This window comes from Mus caroli, unplaced genomic scaffold (genome assembly GCF_978045245.1).
Source record: "Mus caroli unplaced genomic scaffold, Mus_caroli_1 scaffold_19, whole genome shotgun sequence".
Taxonomy (NCBI): Eukaryota; Metazoa; Chordata; class Mammalia; order Rodentia; family Muridae; genus Mus; species Mus caroli.
The window spans coordinates 4,428,614-4,452,499 of NW_028227274.1; the positions used below are offsets into that span (position 1 = coordinate 4,428,614).

Sequence of the window (23,886 nt, forward strand, 5' to 3'; positions counted from 1 at the left end):
CAAAGAGAAAGCAGGATAATAATAATCTCATAACAAAAACCAAAAGAAGAGAATCATATACACGTAATGCCACCTATAACAACAAACACAACAGAAACTAACAATTATCTGTCTCTAGTATCTCTCAGTATCAACTGACTTAACTCCCCAATAAAAAGACATAAGCTAATACACTGTATATGCAAACAGGATCCAGCATTTGCTGCATACAAGAAACACACCTCAATGACAAACACTTCCTCAGAGTTAAAGGCTGGAAAAAGGTCTTCCAAGCAAACATTCTCAAGAAACAAGCAAAGTTGCCATCAGTTATCAAGCAAAATGAGAAAGGACACTTCATATTCATCAAAGGAAAAATTCACCAAGAAAAAGTCTTAATTCTGTAGATCTATGCCCCAAATGCAAGGGCACCCACTCATAAAAGAAACTTTACTAAAGTTTGAAACAAACATTGAACCCCACATAATAATAGTGAGAGACTTCAACACCTCATTCTCATCAGTAGAATAGGTCATTGAAGCATAAACTAAACAGAGACACAGTGAAACTAACAGAGGTTATGAATCAAATGGATGTATCAGATATATACAGAACATTTCAACCTAAAATAAAAAAAAATATACCTTCTTCTCAGCACCTCATGGTACCTTTTCCAAAACTGACCATACAATCAGTCACAAAACAAGCCTCAACAGACACAAGAAGATTGAAATAATCCCATGGATTTTAGCAGATTACCCAGGACTAAAGCTAGACTTCAATAACAACAAAAACAACAGAAAACCCACATACACACGGAAACTGAATAACTCTCTACTGAATGATAATTTGGTCACGGAAGAAATAAAGAAATGAAAGACTTTTTAGAATTTAATGACAATGAAGGCACAACATACCCAAACTTATACAACACAATGAAAGCAATGCTAAGAGGGAAATTCATAGCACTAAGTGTCCTCCTAAAGAAACTGGAGAGATCCTACACTAGCAGCTTAAGAGCACACCTGAAAGCCCAAGAAGAAAAATAAGAAAACACACCCAAGTGAAGTAGAAGGCAGGAAACAGATAAACTTGGGGCAGAAATCAACCAAATAGAATCATCCAAAGAATCAACAAAATCAAAGGCTGGTTCTTTGAGAAAAATCAACAGGATAGACAAACCCCTAGCCAAACTAAGTAAAGGGAATAGAACCAGTATCCAAATTAACAAAATCAGAAATGAAAAGGGAGACATAACAACAGAAACTGAGGAACTTAAAAAAATATCATCAGCTCCTACTCAACAAAACTGGAAAATCTAGATGAAATGTATGATTAGACAGATACCATGTACCAAAGTAAAACCAAGAGCAGGTAAACTATCTAAACAGGCCCATATCACCTAAGGAAATGGAAGAAATCATTAAAGTCTTCCCAACCAAAAAAAGCCCAGGGGCAGATCTGGCTTTAGTAAGGAATTCTACCAGGTCTTCAAAGAAGACCTAATACCAACACTTTTCAAAGAATTTCATAAAAGAGAAATAGAAGGAACACTATCTAATTCATTCTATGATACCACAATTACTAACTAAACCACACTGAGATCCAACAAAGAAAGAAAACTTCAGACTAGTTTTACTTATGAATATTGACGCAAAAACACTCAATAAAATTCTCTCAAAGCAAATCCAAGAACACCTCAAAAAGATCACTCACCATGATTAAGTAGGCTTCATTCCAAGTATGGTTCGATATATGAAAATCCATTAACATAATCTACTATATAAACAAACTCAAAGGAAAAAAGTCACATAATCATCTCATTAGATGCTGAAAAAGCATGGCAAAATACAACACCCTTTGTACTGGCTATTTTTGTGTCAACTTGACACAGCTGGAGTTATCACAGAGAAAGGAGCTTCAGTTGAGGAAATGCCTCCATGAGATCCAGCTGTAAGGCATTTTCTCAATTAGTGATCAAGGGGGAAAGGCCCCTTGTGGGTGGGACCATCCCTGGGCTGTTAGTCTTGGGTTCTATAAGAGAGTAGGCTGAGCAAGCCAGGGGAGGCAAGCCAGTAAAGAACATCCCTCCATGGCTCTGTATCAGCTTCTGCTCCCTGACCTGTCTGAGTTCCAGTCCCCACTTCCTTTGGTGATGAACAGCAGCATGGAAGTGTAAGCCGAATAAACCCTTTCCTCCCCAACTTGCTTCTTGGTCATGATGTTTGTGCAGGAATAGAAACCCTGACTAAGACACTCTTTCATGTTAAAAATATTGGAAATATCAGGAATTAAAGGCCCATACCTAAACATAATAAAAGCAATATATAGCAAACCAATGGATAATATCAAATTAAATGGAGAGATGATTGAAGCAATCCCACTAGAATCAGGTACAAGACAAGGCTGACTAGTCTTTGTGTATCTATTCAATATAGTACTTGAAGTTCTAGTTAGAGCAGTAAGACAACAAAAGAAGATCAAGGGGATACAAATTGGAAAGGAAGAATTTATGGTACCACTATTGGCTGATGATATGGTAGTATACATAAGCAACCCAAAAAATTATACCAGAGAGCTTCTACAGCTGATATACAACTTCAACAGAGTGGCTGGATATAAAATTAACTCAAACAAGTTAGTAGCCTTTCTTTATACAAATGATAAATGGGCTGAGAAAGAAAATAGGGATTAACACCCTTCACAATAGTCACAAATAATATAAAGCATCTTGGTGTGACTCTAACCTTTCAAGTGAAAGATCTGTGTGACAAGAATCAGTAGAATTAACATAGTAAAAATGGCCATTATATCAAAAGCAAGCTACAGATTCAATGCAATCCCCATCTAAATTACAACACAATTCTTCAAAGACACGAAACAGTAATTCTCAATATCATATGAAAGAAAAAGAAAACATGATAGTGAAAACAATTCTTCTTCTTCTTCCTTTTTTTTTTTGTTTTTTGTTTTTGTTTTTTTCGAGACAGGGTTTCTCTGTGTAGCCCTGGCTGTCCTGGATCTCACTTTGTAGACCAGGTTGGCCTTGAACTCAGAAATTCGCCTGCCTCTGCCTCCTGAGTGCTGGGATTAAAGGCGTGCGCCACCATGCCTGACTAGTGAAAACAATTCTTAACAATAAAAGAACTTCTGGGGAATCCACCATCCCTGACCTCAAGCTACACTACAGAGCCATAGTGATAAAAATGGCATGGTATTGGTACAGAGACAGACAGGTTGACCAATGGATGTAAAATGAGTAAGTAAAAATAAAATAAACAAAAAAACAGAACCAACAAACACCACACTGTCACTTTTTCTTAATGTTTCCTTCATACAATCTGCTTTCCATTCGCTTCCTTCCACATGTCTGTCTTTAGTAACAATGGCAATGAAATGTTAAAGACTCAGGTCTTCTTGTAGTGTCTTTGTGTGTCTGGTACCTGGGCTAAGAAGCTCCAGTACTCCCAAGATCTGCTTTTTTCTTCTTCCATATATTCTGTATGCAGTGAATTCAGCACAGGCAGTCAGACGTATCCATCTGCATTCTAGCATCCACTATATAAATAAGCCATGATTTGTCTATCTACTCATTACTGGTGGCATCTGGGCAGCTTTCAACTTTAGACACTTACGAAGAATGTTTCTAAGAATATCAGAGTATATGTCTTTTGTTGACCACACACACTTCCTTTGGGTGTGAAATCAAATATGGCTCCTACCATATTTGAGTAGATTTATAGTACTTAGTTTTCTAAAGTGTTAGCTTGAGCTCCCAGTGATGCACAAAAGTTACATAGTTCAATGTTGTTGGGGACTGGTCAGCTGGTATGTATTTAAATGCTAAATATTGGCCCCCAAGATCTGGTTGAATGCAGCTGGGAAGTAGCCAGTCTAGTGTAGAAAACAGATTGGGGCCAACTGGCTAGTAATTGTGCTAAAGCTGATGAAATAAATCAATACAACTATGTTTTGTTTACTGGGGGGGCTGTATGGGTCAAATTAAGAACTAATAATAGAGTTATTAAATTGCCTTACAACACCACCATGTCTCTTACCTACCGTTTCTAATGGATATTTAATGTATATTTTAGAAAAGAAAAGTACTGCTCAAAGTATTTTGTAAGGTAATGCACTCAGAAATTGCAAAACTGATACTCAAATATGTCCCTCTTGAATTAACTAGGACACCGAGCCATTGGTTCTGCTTTGCATGTCTGACGACATGGATCCTTGGAGAGCCTTTCTATAGAAACAGAACTTGTATACCTTCCTTAGGAGCCCGAGAGGGGTCTTACCAAGCCTAGGAAACACACTGAATAGGAGTCTTTAGGTATTGACATGTTTACAATTGAATCTTGTTCAAAAGCAAGAAGTACCTACAATGAAGGATTCTTTGGTGAGTCTAAATTCTGCAACTTTCCTGCTATTTTCTTGATATAATCTTAGTGTCTGACAAAACTGAGGCTCAAGTGCCATGTTTTAAAATTCTCAGCAAACTACAACTATCATAGCAGGCCATATCTGACATATAGTATTTTGTCTTCAAAAGAAACTAAGTTTTACTATTTATTAAACTACAGTATTTTGAAAGGACAGTTCTCTACAGGATAGAATAAGAAGTGTCTAGCTCTGAGCATGGAGTATCCTTAGAGGCCTATGTTCTGCTATTCCAGAGCTGGCAGGACCATCTTTGGAGGTTGTGAAACCTTCAGAAGATGAGATCTGATTAGCAGAAATAGATTACTAGGGGCAGAAGTTTGAAAGTCTATCCTGGCCTCCAGTTTTGGCTCTGCTCTCTGCTCTCTGGTTCAAATGCAAGTCTCAGCCACACATGACCTTCCCACCAGGATGGAATCAATTCCTTTGCTCCCTGAGGTTGACACTGAACCAAAGCAACTATCTGAAGAAGTGATGCCATAAAACCTACTTCCAAGCCCAAGTGAACCATCCTTCCTATCAAGCTCCTCTTCCCACTGAAACCACCTTTTTATCTAGTTCTTCCTCCCGGTGAAGCATTGTTTCTACTCAGTTCCTCCTCTGTGAATTGGAGAAAACACAGCCCATTCTATGCTGCTGCATAGAGCGTTATATAAATCAGGACAAATGAAGGAGATGACACAGCAGTAAAATGATGATTCTGCTTCTCCCTTGTTATCTATTTGGAAACGCCTTGGTTTCTCCTGAAATCATGCACCTGATAACTGTTGGGTAAAATTTTCTAATTATTTGTACACTGGAATTCAACATTTGTTAAGAGAAGGGAATTAAAATAAAAATAAAAACAAAACAAAATTCCATCCCTGACCCACTCCACATGTTTCTTTCCTTTCATCTGGGTTGTTGAAAACCAGAAGTCCCCTTACTTACAGCTACAAGTGATTACAAACAGTAATTTGGAAAAATGTAGTAACAAGAAGTAACTGAAGGTAACAGAACACTATAATTTAAAAATACAGTTGAACTCTTCCAAAGCTAGAGAACATCGCTAAGGGCGATATACAAATGATTTTTCCTTAAATGCAGCACTAAAACCACTTGAAAAAGCCAACCTTTCCCTGTGGCCATTCAGACAGCTTGCTAACATCAACATATTAAGTAGTCAAAAAGCCATTTATTCTGGAGATCACAATGTTTCAAGTATCATATTTCATTTGTAAAAATGCATATGAAAACCATTTTTATAAAAAATGATCTAATTCTGTGTACCCAAGAGAAACTTACCATATTTAGTCCATTAAGCTATGGAAGGCCCATTTGAAATGCTACCTGCCAATTACTACATATAAAAGATAATTAAGAAACACTGGTGCTCTGAGAAGTCTCTTCCAGCTCTCTGTGGTTTAGTCTTTCTAATCATAAAACTAGTTAAAAAAAAATGGAAAATACGAGCACTTATTTGGGGGAACAGAACAGTAAGATATTTTTTATTTAGAAGATAATTTGTAACTATAGGTTGGTGTCAACTGTGCATTAAAAAGTCACCACAAAATCTCCAGTAAGTAAGCTGAAACAACAAAAAAAATAACCTGCCAATAGTCTGTGCAATATGGGGAGGTGGGGGGTGGGGGGAATCCTTGAAACTCTGCTGGCTTCTCAAAATGTGATATCATTGTGTGCTGTGCAGGGCTAAGGTAACCTAGGGGAGGAATCTTGAGAAGAGTAATCAACACTAGGTAAGTTTCTTAAGCTGCTCTGAGCATTTACTAATGTCCTCAGAGAACCACCAAGCGCCAGAAAACTCACGGGGCACTATCACACCATAGTGCTGTGTATCACTCATCAATAGCTTTCGCTTCAGCTCATTTAGCCCGACTCCGACAGGACCTGAAACAGAAAACAGCAGAGACTGAAAATGCAGGAAGTCTAGTAAAGCTCTACACATGAGAAGGATTGGCTTTTTAGAGTTGCTTCAAAAAGTTTATATACGGCGGCTGGAGAGATGGCTCAGCGGTTAGGAGCACTGACTGCTCTTCCAGAGGTCCTGATTCCCTGAGTTCAATTCCCAGCAACCACATGGTGGCTCACAACCATCTGTAATGGGATCTGATGCCTCTTCTGATGTGTCTGAAGACAGCTACAGTATACTCATATAAATAAATAAATCTTAAAAAAAAAGTTTATATACTTATCTTTTTTTTCAGAAAACATAAAACATACTAAATAATGGCTGAATATATTACCAATTAATTTATATACAATCACCTAAGATTGTACTGAACAATCCTGAATGATCACTTCATTCTTAAATATTTTTTATTTTTCAATAAAAGAAAATCATTGGCTAGAGATTTTTTAACCAAGAAAATTTCAGGCTAGAGAATCTGAAAACTGCCCCAGGCCTTAACACATTTCAATCAACCAAATGCACATACAAAGATCATATAATGAGCAAGGCAAATGCCATGTGCCACGACAAAGAAATATGGCAGATTCACGCTGCATTTGAAGAAAATGGCTAGTCAAGGATGAGATTGGGAGTAAATGAGCAAACTGCTGGATGAATGGTTGAACACTAGCCTGAACCCAAAAGTGATGGAGCATCAGCTGCTCAGCTGGCATCCCTTCCTTATCTTAAACCTCAAACAACTTGTGTTGGGGTCTAAAGATGGACTGTGCAGAGATATAGTTAGAGCACAGGCCCCTTGGACAGCCTACCCTGTGCCAGGTCCCAAATTGCTCCTATCCAAACTTCTCCTTCTAGGATACTGCAGAAGGTGATGACACCCTGTCCCAACCATGCCTCTGCCCCAGCAATATCAAGTGTACTCTTGGGAGTATATTGCAAAGCTCCAGAACTCAGTATAGCACAGGAATTGACTGAGCATTCCTCTGCCTTCCCCTTTCTCCTCTGTGGGCAAGAAGACTCATGGGAAAAAGATACTGATGAGCTTGCAGGTATACAGAGGCGAGACTAGCCAAGTGGAAACTCTGAGTTAAGGGGATGGTGGTAGAGAGGGGAAGGAAGGGGCATTGTTGGTTACCATACCTTTCTTCCCACTGGCACTTCTGTCTCCACTCTGTCCAATGATTGCCCTCTACTTTTCCTGCATGGCTGTCATGAACCTGTTTCTCTGTCAATGTTCCTTTGGTCTCTAAGACTCCATGAGAATTCAATGATATGCTCAAGTGGCATTCACAGTTAATATAACTTACTAGAACATACAGTTTCCTTCTCCAAATTACTTTTTCTCTAGCACTAGCAAAACAACAAAAAGAAAACAATATAATTTCTAACAGCAGTCGGAGGACAGTGACCTGCCCTGCAGGGAATGCCATCTTGGCTCCGGGACTCCGCCGAGCTTAGTCTCTACAGGTCAGAGTGGGGACCACGGGGGCAGACGGCTTCTGGGACAGGCGGGAGCCACAGAGCTGCTGAGGCAGCACCCTTTAGGGGCCGCAGACATCCGGCACCCTCCCAGTCGGAGGACAGTGACCTGCCCTGCAGGGAGCGCCATCTTGGCTCCGGGACTCCGCCGAACTTAGTCTACAGGTTAGAGTGAGGACCACAGAGGCAGACAGCTTCTGGGACAGGCGGGAGCCACAGAGCCGCTGAGGCAGCACCCTTTTGGGGCCGCAGACATCCGGCACCCTCCCAGTCGGAGGACAGTGACCTGCCCTGCAGGGAGCGCCATCTTGGCTCCGGGACTCCGTCGAGCTTAGTCTCTACAGGTCAGAGTGGGGACCACGGGGGCAGACGGCTTCTGGGACAGGCAGGAGCCACAGAGCCGCTGAGGCAGCACCCTTTTGGGGCCGCAGACTTCCGGCACCCTCCCAGCCGGAGGACAGAGACCTGCCCTGCAGAGAGTGCCATCTTGGCTCCGGGACTCCGCCGAACTTAGTCTACAGGTTAGAGTGAGGACCACAGAGGCAGACAGCTTCTGGGACAGGCAGGAGCCACAGAGCCGCTGAGGCAGCACCCTTTTGGGGCCGCAGACATCCGGCACCCTCCCAGCCGGAGAACAGTGACCTGCCCTGCAGGGAGCGCCATCTTGGCTCCGGGACTCCGCCGAACTTAGTCTGTACAGGTCTGCTGACAGAGGATACTCAGAATCCCCAGAAGAACAACCTCTGAACAGAGACAACTATAACAACTCCAGAGATTACCAGATGGCGAGAGGTAAAGGTAAGAATCTTACTAACAGAAACCAAGACCACTCACCATCATCAGGACCCAGCACTCCCACTTTGCCCAGTCCAGGGCACCCCAACACACCTGAAAAACTAGACCTGGATTTAAAAGCATATCTCATGATGATGGTAGAGGACATCAAGAAGGACTTTAAAGAACTACAGGAGAACATGGCTAAAGAGTTACAAGTCCTTAAAGAAAAACAGGAAAACACAACCAAACTGGTAGAAGTCCTTAAAGAGAAACAGGAAAACACATCCAATCAGATGATGGAAATGAACAAAACCATACTAGACCTAAAAAGGGAAGTAGACACAATAAAGAAAACCCAAAATGAGGCAACACTGGAGATAGAAACCCTAGGAAAGAAATCTGGAACCATAGATGCAAGCATCAGCAACAGAATACAAGAGATGGAAGAGAGAATCTCAGGTGCAGAAGATTCCATAGAGAACATGGGCACAACAATCAAGGAAAATGGAAAATGCAAAAAGATCCTAACTCAAAACATCCAGGAAATACAGGACACAATGAGAAGACCAAACCTACGGATAATAGGAGTGGATGAGAATGAAGATTTTCAACTCAAAGGACCAGCAAACATCTTCAACAAAATTATAGAAGAAAACTTCCCAAATCTAAAGAAAGAGATGCCCATGAACATACAAGAAGCCTACAGAACTCCAAATAGGCTGGACCAGAAAAGAAATACCTCCCGACACATAATAATCAGAACAACAAATGCACTAAATAAAGATAGAATACTAAAAGCAGTAAGAGAAAAAGGCCAAGTAACATATAAAGGCAAGCCTATCAGAATTACACCAGATTTTTCACCAGAGACTATGAAAGCTAGAAGATCCTGGACAGATGTTATACAGACACTAAAAGAACACAAATTCCAGCCCAAGCTACTATACCCAGCCAAACTCTCAATTAACATAGATGGAGAAACCAAAGTATTCCACGACAAAGCCAAATTCACACATTATCTCTCCACGAATCCAGCCCTTCAAAGGATAATAACAGAAAAAAACCAATACAAGGACAGGAACCACGCCCTAGAAACAACAAGAAGGTAATCCCTCAACAAACCTAAAAGAAGACAGCCACAAGAACAGAATGCCAACTTTAACAACAAAAATAACAGGAAACAACAATTACTTTTCCTTAATATCTCTTAATATCAATGGACTCAACTCCCCGATAAAAAGACATAGACTAACAAACTGGCTACACAAACAAGATCCAACATTTTGCTGCTTACAAGAAACTCATCTCAGAGAAAAAGATAGACACTACCTCAGAATGAAAGGCTGGAAAACAATTTTCCAAGCAAATGGTCTGAAGAAACAAGCTGGAGTAGCCATTCTAATATCAGATAAGATTGACTTCCAACCCAAAGTCATCAAAAAAGACAGGGAGGGGCACTTCATACTCATCAAAGGTAAAATCCTCCAAGAGGAACTATCAATCCTGAATATCTATGCTCCAAATACAAAGGCAGCCTCATTCATTAAAGAAACTTTAGTAAATCTCAAAGCACACATTGCACCTCATACAATAATAGTGGGAGACTTCAACACACCACTTTCACCAATGGACAGATCATGGAAACAGAAACTAAACAGGGACACAGTGAAACTAACAGAAGTTATGGATCAAATGGATCTGGCAGATATCTACAGAACATTTTACCCTAAAACAAAAGGATACACCTTCTTCTCAGCACCTCATGGTACCTTCTCCAAAATTGACCACGTAATTGGGCACAAAACAGGACTCAACAGATACAAAAACATTGAAATTGTCCCATGCATCCTATCAGATCACCATGGACTAAGGCTGATCTTCAATAACAAAATAAATAATAGAAAGCCAACCTTCACGTGGAAACTGAACAACACTCTTCTCAATGATACCTTGGTCAAGGAAGGAATAAAGAAAGAAATTAAGGACTTTTTAGAGTTCAATGAAAATGAAGCCACAACATACCCAAACTTATGGGACGCAATGAAAGCATTTCTAAGAGGAAAACTCATAGCTCTGAGTGCCTCCAAAAGGAAACTAGAGAGAGCACACATTAGCAGCTTGACAACACACCTAAAAGCACTAGAACAAAAGGAAGCAAATTCACCCAAGAGGAGTAGACGGCAGGAAATAATCAAACTCAGGGGTGAAATCAACCAAGTGGAAACAAGAAAAACTATTCAAAGAATCAACCAATCAAGGAGCTGGTTCTTTGAGAAAATCAACAAGATAGATAAACCCTTAGCCAGACTCACTAGAGGGCACAGGGAAAGCATCCTAATTAACAAAATCAGAAATGAAAAAGGAGACATAACAACAGATCCTGAAGACATCCAAAACACCATCAGATCCTTCTACCAAAGGCTATACTCAACAAAACTGGAGAACCTCGATGAAATGGAGAAGTTCCTAGACAGATACCAGGTACCAAAGTTGAATCAAGATCAGGTTAATGATCTAAACAGCCCTATATCCCCCAAAGAAATAGAAGCAGTCATTAATAGTCTCCCAACCAAAAAAAGCCCAGGACCAGATGGGTTTAGTGCAGAGTTCTATCAGACCTTCAAAGAAGATCTAATCCCAGTTCTTCACAAACTATTCCACAAAATAGAAACAGAAGGTACTCTACCCAACTCATTCTATGAAGCCACAATTACTCTGATACCTAAACCACAAACAGACCCAACAAAGATAGAAAACTTCAGACCAATATCCCTTAGGAATATTGATGCAAAAATCCTCAATAAAGTTCTTGCTAACCGAATCCAAGAACACATCAAAACAATCATCCATCCTGACCAAGTAGGTTTCATCCCAGGGATGCAGGGATGGTTCAATATACGGAAATCCATCAACGTAATCCAGTATATAAACAAACTCAAAGACAAAAACCACATGGTCATCTCGTTAGATGCGGAAAAAGCATTTGACAAGATCCAACACCCATTCATGATAAAAGTCTTGGAAAGATCAGGAATTCAAGGCCCATACCTAAACATGATAAAAGCAATCTACAGCAAACCAGTAGCCAACATCAAAGTAAATGGTGAGAAGCTTGAAGCAATCCCTCTAAAATCAGGGACTAGACAAGGCTGTCCACTTTCTCCATACCTATTCAACATTGTACTTGAAGTCCTAGCCAGAGCAATTCGACAACAAAAGGAGATCAAAGGGATACAAATTGGAAAAGATGAAGTCAAAATATCACTTTTTGCAGATGATATGATAGTATATATAAGTGACCCTAAAAATTCCACCAGAGAACTCCTAAGCCTGATAAACAGCTTCGGTGAAGTAGCTGGATATAAAATTAACTCAAACAAATCAATGGCCTTTCTCTACACAAAGAATAAACAGGCTGAGAAAGAAATTAGGGAAACAACACCCTTCTCAATAGTCACAAATAATATAAAATATCTTGGCGTGACTCTAACTAAGGAAGTGAAAGATCTGTATAATAAAAACTTCAAGTCTCTGAAGAAAGAAATTATAGAAGATCTCAGAAGATGGAAAGATCTCCCATGCTCATGGATTGGCAGGATCAACATTGTAAAAATGGCTATCTTGCCAAAAGCAATCTACAGATTCAATGCAATCCCCATCAAAATTCCAAATCAATTCTTCAACGAATTAGAAAGTGCAATCTGCAAATTCATCTGGAATAACAAAAAACCTAGGATAGCAAAAACTCTTCTCAAGGATAAAAGAACCTCTGGTGGAATCACCATGCCGGACCTAAAGCTCTACTACAGAGCAATTGTGATAAAAACTGCATGGTACTGGTATAGTGACAGACAAATAGACCAATGGAATAGAATTGAAGACCCAGAAATGAACCCACACACCTACGGTCACTTGATCTTCGACAAGGGAGCTAAAAACATCCAGTGGAAGAAAGACAGCATTTTCAACAAATGGTGCTGGCACAACTGGTTGTTAACATGTAGAAGAATGCGAATCGATCCATTCCTATCTCCTTGTACTAAGGTCAAGTCTAAGTGGATCAAGGAACTTCACATAAAACCAGAGACACTGAAACTTATAGAGGAGAAAGTGGGGAAAAGCCTTGAAGATATGGGCACAGGGGAAAAATTCCTGAATCGAACAGTAATGGCTTGTGCTGTAAGATCGAGAATTGACAAGTGGGACCTCATGAAACTACAAAGCTTCTGCAAGGCTAAAGACACCATCAATAAGACAAAAAAACCACCAACAGATTGGGAAAGGATCTTCACCTATCCTAAATCAGATAAGGGACTAATATCCAACATATATAAAGAATTCAAGAAGGTGGACTCCAGAAAGTCAAATAACCCCATTAAAAAATGGGGCTCAGAACTGAACAAAGAATTCTCGCCTGAGGAATACCGAATGGCAGAGAAACACCTGAAAAAATGTTCAACATCCTTAATCATCAGGGAAATGCAAATCAAAACAACCCTGAGATTCCACCTCACACCAGTCAGAATGGCTAAGATCAAAAATTCAGGTGACAGCAGTTGCTGGCGAGGATGTGGAGAAAGAGGAACACTCCTCCATTGTTGGTGGGATTGCAAGCTTGTACAACCACTCTGGAAATCAGTCTGGCGGTTCCTCAGAAAATTGGACATAGTACTACCGGAGGATCCAGCAATACCTCTCCTGGGCATATATCCAGAAGATGTCCCAACCGGTAAAAAGGACACATGTTCCACTATGTTCATAGCAGCCCTATTTATAATAGCCAGAAGCTGGAAAGAACCCAGATGTCCCTCAACAGAGGAATGGATACAGAAATTATGGTACATTTACACAATGGAGTACTACTCAGCTATTAAAAAGAATGAATTTATGAAATTCCTAGCCAAATGGATGGACCTGGAGGGCATCATCTTGAGTGAAGTAACACAATCACAAAAGAACTCACACAATATGTATTCACTGATAAGTGGATATTAGCCCAAAACTTAGGATACCCAAGATTTAAGATACAATTTGCTAAACGCATGAAACTCAAGAAGAATGAAGACCAAAGTGTGGACACTGTGCACCTTCTCAGAATTGGGAACAAAACACCCAGGGAAGGAGTTACAGAGACAAAGTTCGTAGCGGTGACGAAAGGATGGACCATTTAGAGACTGCCGTATCCAGGGATCCATCCCATAATCAACTTCTAAACGCTGACACCATTGCATACACTAGCAAGATTTTGCTGAAAGGACCCAAATATAGCTGTCTCTTGTGAGACGATGCTGGGGCCTAGCAAACACAGGAGTGGATGTTCACAGTCACCTATTGGATGTATCACAGGGCTCCCAATGGAGAAGCTAGAGTAAGTACCCAAGGAGCTAAAGGGATCTGCAACCCTATTGTTGGAACAACATGATGTACTAACTAGAACCCTGGAGCTATTGTCTCTAGCTGCATATGTATCGAAAGATGGCCTAGTCAGCCATCAATGGAAAGAGAGGCCCATTGGACTTGCAAACTTTATATGCCCCAATATAGGGGAATGCCAGAGCCAAAAGAATGGGAATGGGTGGATAGGGAAGTGGGGGGGGGCGCTATGGGGGACTTTTGGGATAGCATTGGAAACGTAATTGAGGAAAATATGTAATAAAAATATTAAAAAAAAAAAAAAGAACCAGGGGAATGCCAGGACCAAGAAGTGGGAGTGGGTGGGTAGGGGAGTGGGAGGGGGGTCTGGGGGACTTTGGGGATAGCATTTGAAATGTAAATGAAGAAAATACCTAATTAAAAAAAATAAATTGGAAAAAAAAATAAGTAAAAAGTTCAAAAAAAAAAAAATAATTTCTAACAATACAACTTTGGAATGACCAGAAGGAAAACATACAACTAAGTCAGATGTCTGCATCCACTTAGTAGCTCAGATTTGAGAGCTCCAGAGCCATAGTGTACAAACAAGCACAGAAAGAAAAGGCCCATGGGTACAGGTGGAGTAAACATCAGCATCTGGATAGAAACCATGACCAGGTTGACCAGAACATGGAGTGTCATGGGTCTGCTACAGAGGTGACTTCCTGAAAGTTATAGTAAAGGCTTGGAAGGCAGTTTATGTGACTGGATCACGAGGACTCTGGATTGACCAACGGCTGAATGGTGGAGCCAATGTAGGAAGGCATATCTTGAGCTTGGAGTCTTTCTTGTTTTCATTATGATTTTTGGCCACCATGATTTGCCTAGCATGCTCCGCCCCTTCCCACCCCCACCATGCCCTTCCACTTTGGTGCTTCGACATTGCCAGGAGCCTGCAATCAATGGAGTCAACTGTCCACGGCTGGCACCTCTCCAACAGTGGGCCTGGCGAAGTTTGACTCATTTTAAGCTGTTTGCTCAGGCATTTGGCTTTATCAACAGAGGTCACTAACATGAGAGTGGGGGGGGGGATTTTAACTGACAAAAGGACACTGCAGATGATATTATATACATAAGATGATCGTATTCAGAAGATATGATAGTATATATAAGTGATCCCAAAAATTCTACCAGAGAACTTCTCCAGCTGATAAACAACTTCAGCAAAGTGGCAGGATATAAAATTAACTCAAGCAAGTCAGTCACATTCCTTTATACAAAGGATAAACAGGCTGAGAAAGAAACATTTCCCTTCACAATAGTCATAAATAATATAAAATATCTTGGGGAAACTCTAACTAAGGAAGTGAGAGATCTGTATGACAATAACTTCAAGTCTCTCAAGAAAGAAATCGAAGAAAATCTCAGAAAATGGAAAGATCTCCCATGCTCATAGATTGGCAGAACTAACATAGTAAAAATGGCCATCCTACCAAAGGCAATCTATAGATTCAATGCAATCCCCATCAAAATCCCAACACAATTCTTCAAAGATGTAGAAAGAACAATTCTCAAATTCATCTGGAAAGGCAAAAATCACAGAATAGTGAAAACAATCCTTAACAATAAAAGAACAGCTGAGGGAATCACCAACCCTGACCTCAAGCTTTACTACAGAACAATAGTGATAAAAACTGTATGGACAAATACATTGATAAATGGGATAGAAATGAAAACCCAGAAATAAAAGCATACACTTATAGACACTTGATCTTTGACATAGATGCCAAAAATACACAATGGAAAAAAGAAATCATCTTCAATAAATGGCTGTCTGTATGTAGAAGAATGAAAATAGACCCATATTTGTTACCTTGTGGAAAGCTCAAGTCCAAGTGGATCAAGGACCTCAGCATAAAACCAGATACACTGAGTCTAATGGAAAAGAAAGTGGGAAAGAACCTTGAAGTCATTGGCACAGGGGGAAATTTCCTAAACAAAACTCCAATGGCTAATGCTTTAAGATCAAGAATTCATTAATGGGAACTCATAAAACTGGAAAGCTTCTGTAAAGCAAAGGACACAGTCAAGACAAATTGGCAACATACTGATTGGGAAAAAATTCTTCACTAAAATCCCACATCTGATAGAGGGCTAATATCTAAAATATATAAAGAACTCAAAAAGGTAATCATCAAAAAGCCAAACAACCCAATGAAAAGATGGAGTATAACTAAAATGAGAATTCACACCTGAGGAATCTTGAATGGCTGAGAAACACCTAAAGAAATGTTCAAAGTCCTTAGTGATCAGAGAAATGCAAATCAAAACGACCCTGAGATTCCAGTTTACACCAGTCAGAATGGCTAAGATCAAAACCACAGGTGACAACACATGTTGGAGAGGATGTGGAGAAAGAGGAACACTCCTCCATTGCTGGTGGGATTGCAAACTGGTACAACCACTCTGGAAATTAATCTCTGGAGGTTCCTCAGAAAAGTGGAAATAGATTTACCTGAAGATCCAGGAATACCACTCTTGGGAATATACCCAAAAGATGCCCCACCATGCCACAGGGGCACCTGTTCCACTCTGTTCATAGTGGCCTTATTTGTGATAGCCAGAAATTAGAAACAACCTAAATGTCTCATGACAGAAGAATGAATACAGAAAATGTGGTTCATTTACACAATGGAATACTACTCAGCTATTAAGAATGAGGACAGTCTTGCTGTGTGTCTCAGGCTGGCCATCAAACTCGTTGAGATCTTCCTGTCTCTGTCCCCTGAGTGCTGGGGCTGATGAAGTGCACCACCACCTCCTGGCTTAAATTACAGCTTTTAAACAAACCTATGTATTTCTGTGAATCCTCTCTTCGTGCCTGGGTATTGCTAACCACTGCCCATGTTCCAGGAAAGGTAATGTGAAGACAATGGCTGACCGGATTCTGACCATGAGGTCTGAACTCAGGGCACGATTAGAAGCTCTCAAGACCCCCGGGACTTGGTCTCACATCACTGAGCAGATTGGAATGTTCAGCTTCACCGGGTTGAACCCCAAGCAGGTCGAGTATTTGGTCAATGAGAAGCATATCTATCTGCTGCCGAGTGGTTGGATCAACATGTGCGGCTTGACCACCAAGAACCTAGATTACGTCGCTACCTCCATCCATGAAGCCGTCACCAAAATCCGGTGAAGAAACACCGCGTAGTTCACACGCCACCAAAGCAGTTCTTGTCACACCTTTCCTGCCTGCGCAAACCTAGCTGTACACGTCCTTTATTAGAGATGACCCGAGGTCATCTCTAATAGCTGTTAGCAGCTGTTGTTTAGCTGACCCCACATGAGAAGACGTTTCTTGAAATGAGCCCGGGGGGCTCTGGGGTTAGAGCCTGTTGGAAACCAGAGTAGATTAAAGTTATTTAAGAATAAAAAGAACTTTGGCTATGAGATATAATCACCTTGCCTTCCTCTCTAGCATTCTGCAGGAGTGATGCCCACGGAGCTGTGGGCTTCTGCGTGTTGCTTGACTCTGTACAAAAGTCTAGTCTCAAAGATCAAGTTGGTCTGAGGAGCTGGATGTGACTGTGGGTGTTGGCTGGGGCATTAAAACTCGTCATTGCCACCCGTCTCTGTCTCTCGTCGCCCTGATCTTCCTGCACGGTTGTGTCCCTGGTCTGGAACATTAGTTTTTATAAGGCAACTGTGGTCAATATTTATATCATGATACACAAATGGATTTACGTATCTGACTGAAATGAAAGCTCCACTAAACGGTATTTGCTCTTGTGATATGCGGCACATTGTGATATTTTCTTAGTCTGTTCTGTTTCATTTAAAAAAAAATAAAACTGCTGATCAAGACAAAAAAAAAAAAAAGAATGAGGACATCCTGACTTTTGCAGGCAAATGAATGTAACTAGGAAATATCATCCTGAGTGAGGTAACTCAGACCCATAAGGACATGCATGGTATTACTCACTGATAAGTGAATATTAGTCAAAAAGAAAAAGAAAAAGGAAAAGACCCATACAGAATACACAATGGCTGAATGAAGCTGTAGGAGGACCAGCAATATTAATTAATCTGGACCCCTGAGATCTTTCAAACACTGGACCACCAAACAGACAGCATACACCACCTGATATGAGGCCCTCAACACACGTACAGTAGAGGACTTCCAGGTCTGTGTTCATTCAGAGATGAAACATTTAACTCTCAAGAAACTGGAGGCCTCAGGGAGTTTAGAAGTCAGGTGGGGTGGGGGGGGGGGTGGCATCCCTGTGGAAATGCGGTGTGGTGGGGAGGAGGTGTGGGATGAAGAACAGTCTTAGGGTGGATGGGGAGGGGCAGGAATGGAATATGGAGTGTAAAAAATGAATTACAAATACAATTAAATTAAAAAAAAAAAGGACAACAGGTCAAGTGAAGCAAAGTGAGATAATAGAATCAACTGGCTTGACTGTATGGGCAGCATGAGAACATAAACCTGAGCAATGGATGCACACCCAATGCTACAGAAGGCTGGGTTCTAGCCCTTCCTTAACTTTGGAGTATATACCAAGTTCATGGTTTCCCACACTTTCCCACTTCAAAGGACTTACCACACTAATTACACATGCCTGCTTACTTGTAGTGTTCCCCTAACGGACTGTGAGGTCTGTGAATACAAAGACATCTCCTGCCTCATTTACCTATTATTTCCACAGCTGGCAAATTACAAGAACTTGTGTCTGTTTCATGTTACTGAAGCTAGAGCCCAGGGTCTCATACGTGCTACGCAGGTATGCTACCAGTGTGCGTCATCACTGGGGTCTAGATCATTCATTTAAATTTCATGTAATATGTGGTACCATGGGGGTAAAACATGAATGAACTATGGGCAGAGAAGTTGAGGTTAAACAGTATCTGCACCAAGGTCACTTGGACGGTGGTCAGATTCAGAGACACACACTGAATGTGACTCACTCTTCAGCAAATGCAGAACCAGTGACAGATATGTTTAGGTGCAATAAGTTCCAGGAAGGAACTCTAGTTGCCTGATCCTGATAGGGGTCACAGCACAGTAAGGAAGGGAGGGCTGATATTTCTGTGTGTATGTGCAGAGACAAAGCCCAATACTAGGAGAAGATCTCCATGGAGAGAGGCAAGCACACGGGCAAGATGAAGGTGTCTCTGAAACCACGAGGGCTATGGATTCCATCTACCTTAAGGTACCACAATAATATAAATATATTCTTAAAAGAAACAAGGAAAAGACATTTCAATGGGATACCAATGTGTGTACCTTCCACAGAGATGAGGTTGACCCAGCTACATATGCCCCCCATCCCCAAAGTACCCCAAATACTAAAGCATAGAGGTCTACTCCATGAAAGAAAGTGGTGGAAAATTTTTCCCCATGTCTCTCAGTCCTGAAGCTCTTCCTATAGGGAAAGAGTCTTTAAGGAGAACCAGTACTCTCTTATTTTACACTCCATCTCAATCAGAAGCAAAGAAAGTACAACACACGCCCCTCGCCCCCAGTTTCCAAGGCCAATGATTTGTTTTAACTCAGTAGGAAAAACTCTATGTCTGACTTAGTAGGGAAAGCTATGCCAAGTCCAGGATGGCACCCGTAACTGCTGATCACACTCATTTTCAGTCTCACCTGACAGCTAAGGATGTCACTCTCACAGACCAGCAGCACCACCCAGCCATGAAGTCACACCCAATTGCACCAAGCATGAGCAGAGGAAAAAAAATTGTCTGAATTTCCTTAGATTTAGATTCTTCTAGACTATGATCAGCAAAGGGCAGAATTTCAAATTATCTTTATTTATAAAACTGCTCATTGGCTGTAGACAAGGCACCTTTCCTGTGGGACTTCCACTCACTCTGCACCCATGCTGGGGAATAATGCCAGTCTCTTATTTACTCCAAAAAATAAAAACAGAAACAAAACCCACATTCACATTTGTGGCCTGAAACCCTGCACATGAGCAGGTACAATCACATCAGGGTTAGCTGGCTTCTGTATATTTAGAACACATGAACTATATTCAGGCAGTGGAGGGATATGAACACTCATACACATACCTCTGCAAAGATTCCCTGAGCCCTTCAGCACATAAACCTTTACCATACTTGGTGAAATCTGCTTATTTGTACATAACTAGATGGCTTTAAAGTTTGCTTTCAATGGTTCTTGTTAATGATAAAGTGAATGGAAGTTTATGCTGATAATCTAAAGCTCACAGGGTTTTGGTTTGATGGGGACTCTAATGTGGGGGCTTTCACACAGCAGGCATCTGTAACATAGATCATCCATCGGCAACCCTCAAAACATCTCTGAAAGTGTCACTCCCCTATTACAGAGAAGAAATCTAAGGTATCACACAAGACCAGGTGTCTTTCTAAAAGGTGGAATTGGAATGTGGCTCCCAGGCTATTCCAAAGTTCCTATGACTTTACATTTCCCCACTCTGCCTACACACTCATCAAAAAAATATAGAGAAAACAGGAAGTCAGGTTCTGTGCTCTCTACAGCAATGGCTTCCAGTGTCCCAGGCTCCTTTACGCCTTCCTAGAACCCATACTTTCAACCCATACTTTCAAGAGATTGTTTAAGCTTAAAACTAACACAGGCAATACCTGCTGATCTCCCAACACACATTCCAAAGATACTCGAGACACTCTGGGAAGGCCAAAATAACCTTAAGTGTGTACCAAACCTGGACAGCTTGGGTGCACATCAGGACACACCTCTTACGACGTTTTTCACTTAGAATTAAGGAAAATCAAACACAACGATGTGAAGCCCTAGAGCTCACTGAACTGATTTCATTTTTTAAGTTGGAATTGAGACAGTAAAATGAACTTGATGCACTTTCTAGTTCTAAAAAGAAAAAGAGTTCACAATCAAGCCAGAAACACCGTTCTCCAGATGATTCTTAATAGAAACAGTCTCTCCTAGGAGGACCAAGGTTCACAGGACTAGGGGAGGTCATGAAACAGAGAAGTCCAGGAAGCCCAGAAAATTATACAATTCACAGTCCCCTCTTCCTCCCCGTTAGATAAGCAGTACAGAATTGCTGGGGGGGGGGGGGGAGGAAATTCTTAGAGCAGCTTGAGCTGGGTAGGGAGTTCCAGGCATCAAGCCTTCCTAAGTCTTCATTCATGATGGGTGGTACTTGTCAGTGATATAGCTGAGCCATGGTGCTGGGCTGGACCTATCAGTCATGCAGCTGAATCCAAGTCACCTATGCCCTTGTAAATAACCCTAATAAACTCACTGAATAGCTGGGCCAGACTTGTATGGAGTTGTTTCTGTAGTATGTTTCCAGTGTCCTACCGGGGGTGAATACATGTTTGTATTCATATCACCCAGGAAAACTTACAGAACAAAAGTAAACTAAGTATATGCTTCATTTTAAAAACATTCCACATGGCTTGGGATAGAGATCAGTGTTACATCATTAGCCCAGTACACTCCGTGCTACAAATTCAATCACAAGTAATAATAAATAAATAAATAGTCGTTCCTGTATGCAGGGCCACCTTGGGCGTGAACTCAGCAGACAGTCCCATGGTCCCCAGAGGACTCTCCACACCACAGGCTCCCTAGCTCACCCAGGATCTTGGGATCACTGGTGAGTGGATGCAACATCTGTTCCAAAACAACTGGCAGGGACCTGTGCCAGCAGGAACAGGGACACAGGAAATCTGCCTGACCAGCGGCTGGGGTTCTTTCTGGTCAGCACAAGCCCTGGGTCACCTTGGGCAAAAACTGGGCTGACAGTCCCATGGTCCCCAAAGGACTCTCCATGCCACAGGCGCCCTAGAATACCCAGGATCTTAGGATCACTGAGGAGAGTCGGCCTCCAGAGATGGCTCTGATACAGGGACTCAGGTGAGAGAGCCATCTTGTATCCCTGGTCTCTCAAAGACCAGTCCACACAGAGCACCCGCCACAGGATCTTAAGACTTCTGGTGAGTGGAGCACAGCTTCTGCTCCAATCCAATTGTGCAGGACCTGAGACTGCACTAGTTAGGGAAGCAGAAGCCGGCCTGAGTAGGGCCACAGGCCTCATCCGGCCGGACCAGCGCCAGGGTAGCGGGAGCGCAGGGTTGCCTGACACCCGCCAGCTACCCACGACCCCCGCCGCAGGATTTTGGGACTGCTGGTGAGTGGAACACAGCTTCTGCTCCAATCTTTAAGCAGTGACAACGATAACAACTAACCCCAGAGATTACCAGATGGCGAAAGGTAAACGTAATAATCTTACTAACAGAAACCAAGACCACTCACCATCATCAGAACCCAGCACCCCCACTTCGCCCAGTCCAGGGCACCCCAACACACCGGAAAAGCTAGACACGGATTTAAAAGCATATCTCCTGATGATGATAGAGGACTTCAAGAAGGACTTTAATAACACACTTAAAGAAATGCAGGAGAACACTGCTAAACAGGCAGAAGACAATAAAGAGGAAGCACAAAAATCCCTTAAAGAATTGCAGGAGAACACTGCTAAAGAGTTACAAATCCTTAAAGAAAAACAGGATAACATAATCAAACAGGTAGAAGTCCTTACAGAAAAACAGGAAAACACATCCAAACAGATGATGGAAATGAACAAAACCATACTAGACCTAAAAAGGGAAGTAGACACAATAAAGAAAACCCAAAATGAGGCAACACTGGAGATAGAAACCCTAGGAAAGAAATCTGGAACCATAGATACGAGCATCAGCAACAGAATACAAGAGATGGAAGAGAGAATCTCAGGTGCAGAAGATTCCATAGAGAACATCGGCACAACAATCAAGGAAAATGTAAAATGCAAAAAGATCCTAACTCAAAACATCCAAGAAATACAGGACGCAATGAGAAGACCAAACCTACGGATAATAGGAGTGGATGAGAATGAAGATTTTCAACTCAAAGGACCAGCAAACATCTTCAACAAAATTATAGAAGAAAACTTCCCAAATCTAAAGAAAGAGATGCCCATGAACATACAAGAAGCCTACAGAACTCCAAATAGACTGGACCAGAAAAGAAATACCTCCCGACACATTATAATCAGAAAAACAAATGCTCTAAATAAAGATAGAATACTAAAAGCAGTAAGGGAAAAAGGCCAAGTTACATATAAAGGCAAGCCTATCAGAATTACACCAGATTTTTCACCAGAGACTATGAGAGCCAGAAGATCCTGGACGGAAGTTATACAGACACTAAAAGAACACAAATTCCAGCCCAGGCTACTATACCCAGCCAAACTCTCAATTAACATAGATGGAGAAACCAAAGTATTCCACGACAAAACCAAATTCACACATTATCTCTCCACGAATCCAGCCCTTCAAAGGATAATAACAGAAAAAAACCAATACAAGGACAGGAACCACGCCCTAGAAACAACAAGAAGGTAATCCCTCAACAAACCTAAAAGAAGACAGCCACAAGAACAAAATGCCAACTTTAACAACAAAAATAACAGGAAACAACAATTACTTTTCCTTAATATCTCTTAATATCAATGGACTCAACTCCCCGATAAAAAGACATAGACTAACAAACTGGCTACACAAACAAGACCCAACATTTTGCTGCTTACAGGAAACTCATCTCAGAGAAAAGGATAGACACTACCTCAGAATGAAAGGCTGGAAAACAATTTTCCAAGCAAATGGCATGAAGAAACAAGCTGGAGTAGCCATTCTAATATCTGATAAGATTGACTTCCAACCCAAAGTCATTAAAAAAGACAGGGAGGGACACTTCATACTCATCAAAGGTAAAATCCTCCAAGAGGAACTATCAATCCTGAATATCTATGCTCCAAATACAAAGGCAGCCACATTCATTAAAGAAACTTTAGTAAATCTCAAAGCACACATTGCACCTTATACAATAATAGTGGGAGACTTCAACACACCACTTTCACCAATGGACAGATCAT

General features: G+C 41.2%; 1 protein-coding gene across 8 annotated transcripts in view; it reads right to left on the reverse strand.

Moving 5' to 3' along the window:
- Mpp7 (MAGUK p55 scaffold protein 7) overlaps window positions 1–23,886 on the reverse strand; it is a 293,217-nt gene that overhangs the window by 26,389 nt on the left and 242,942 nt on the right. For 6 of the 8 annotated variants that reach the window (XM_085833408.1, XM_085833407.1, XM_085833412.1 and 3 more), the window contains one exon: window positions 6,226–6,306. The exons of the other annotated variants lie outside the window; for them this stretch is intronic. In XM_085833408.1, coding sequence (XP_085689534.1) covers window positions 6,226–6,306 — 81 coding nt within the window. The remainder of the gene's footprint in view (window positions 1–6,225; window positions 6,307–23,886) is intronic. 8 annotated transcript variants of the gene reach the window in all.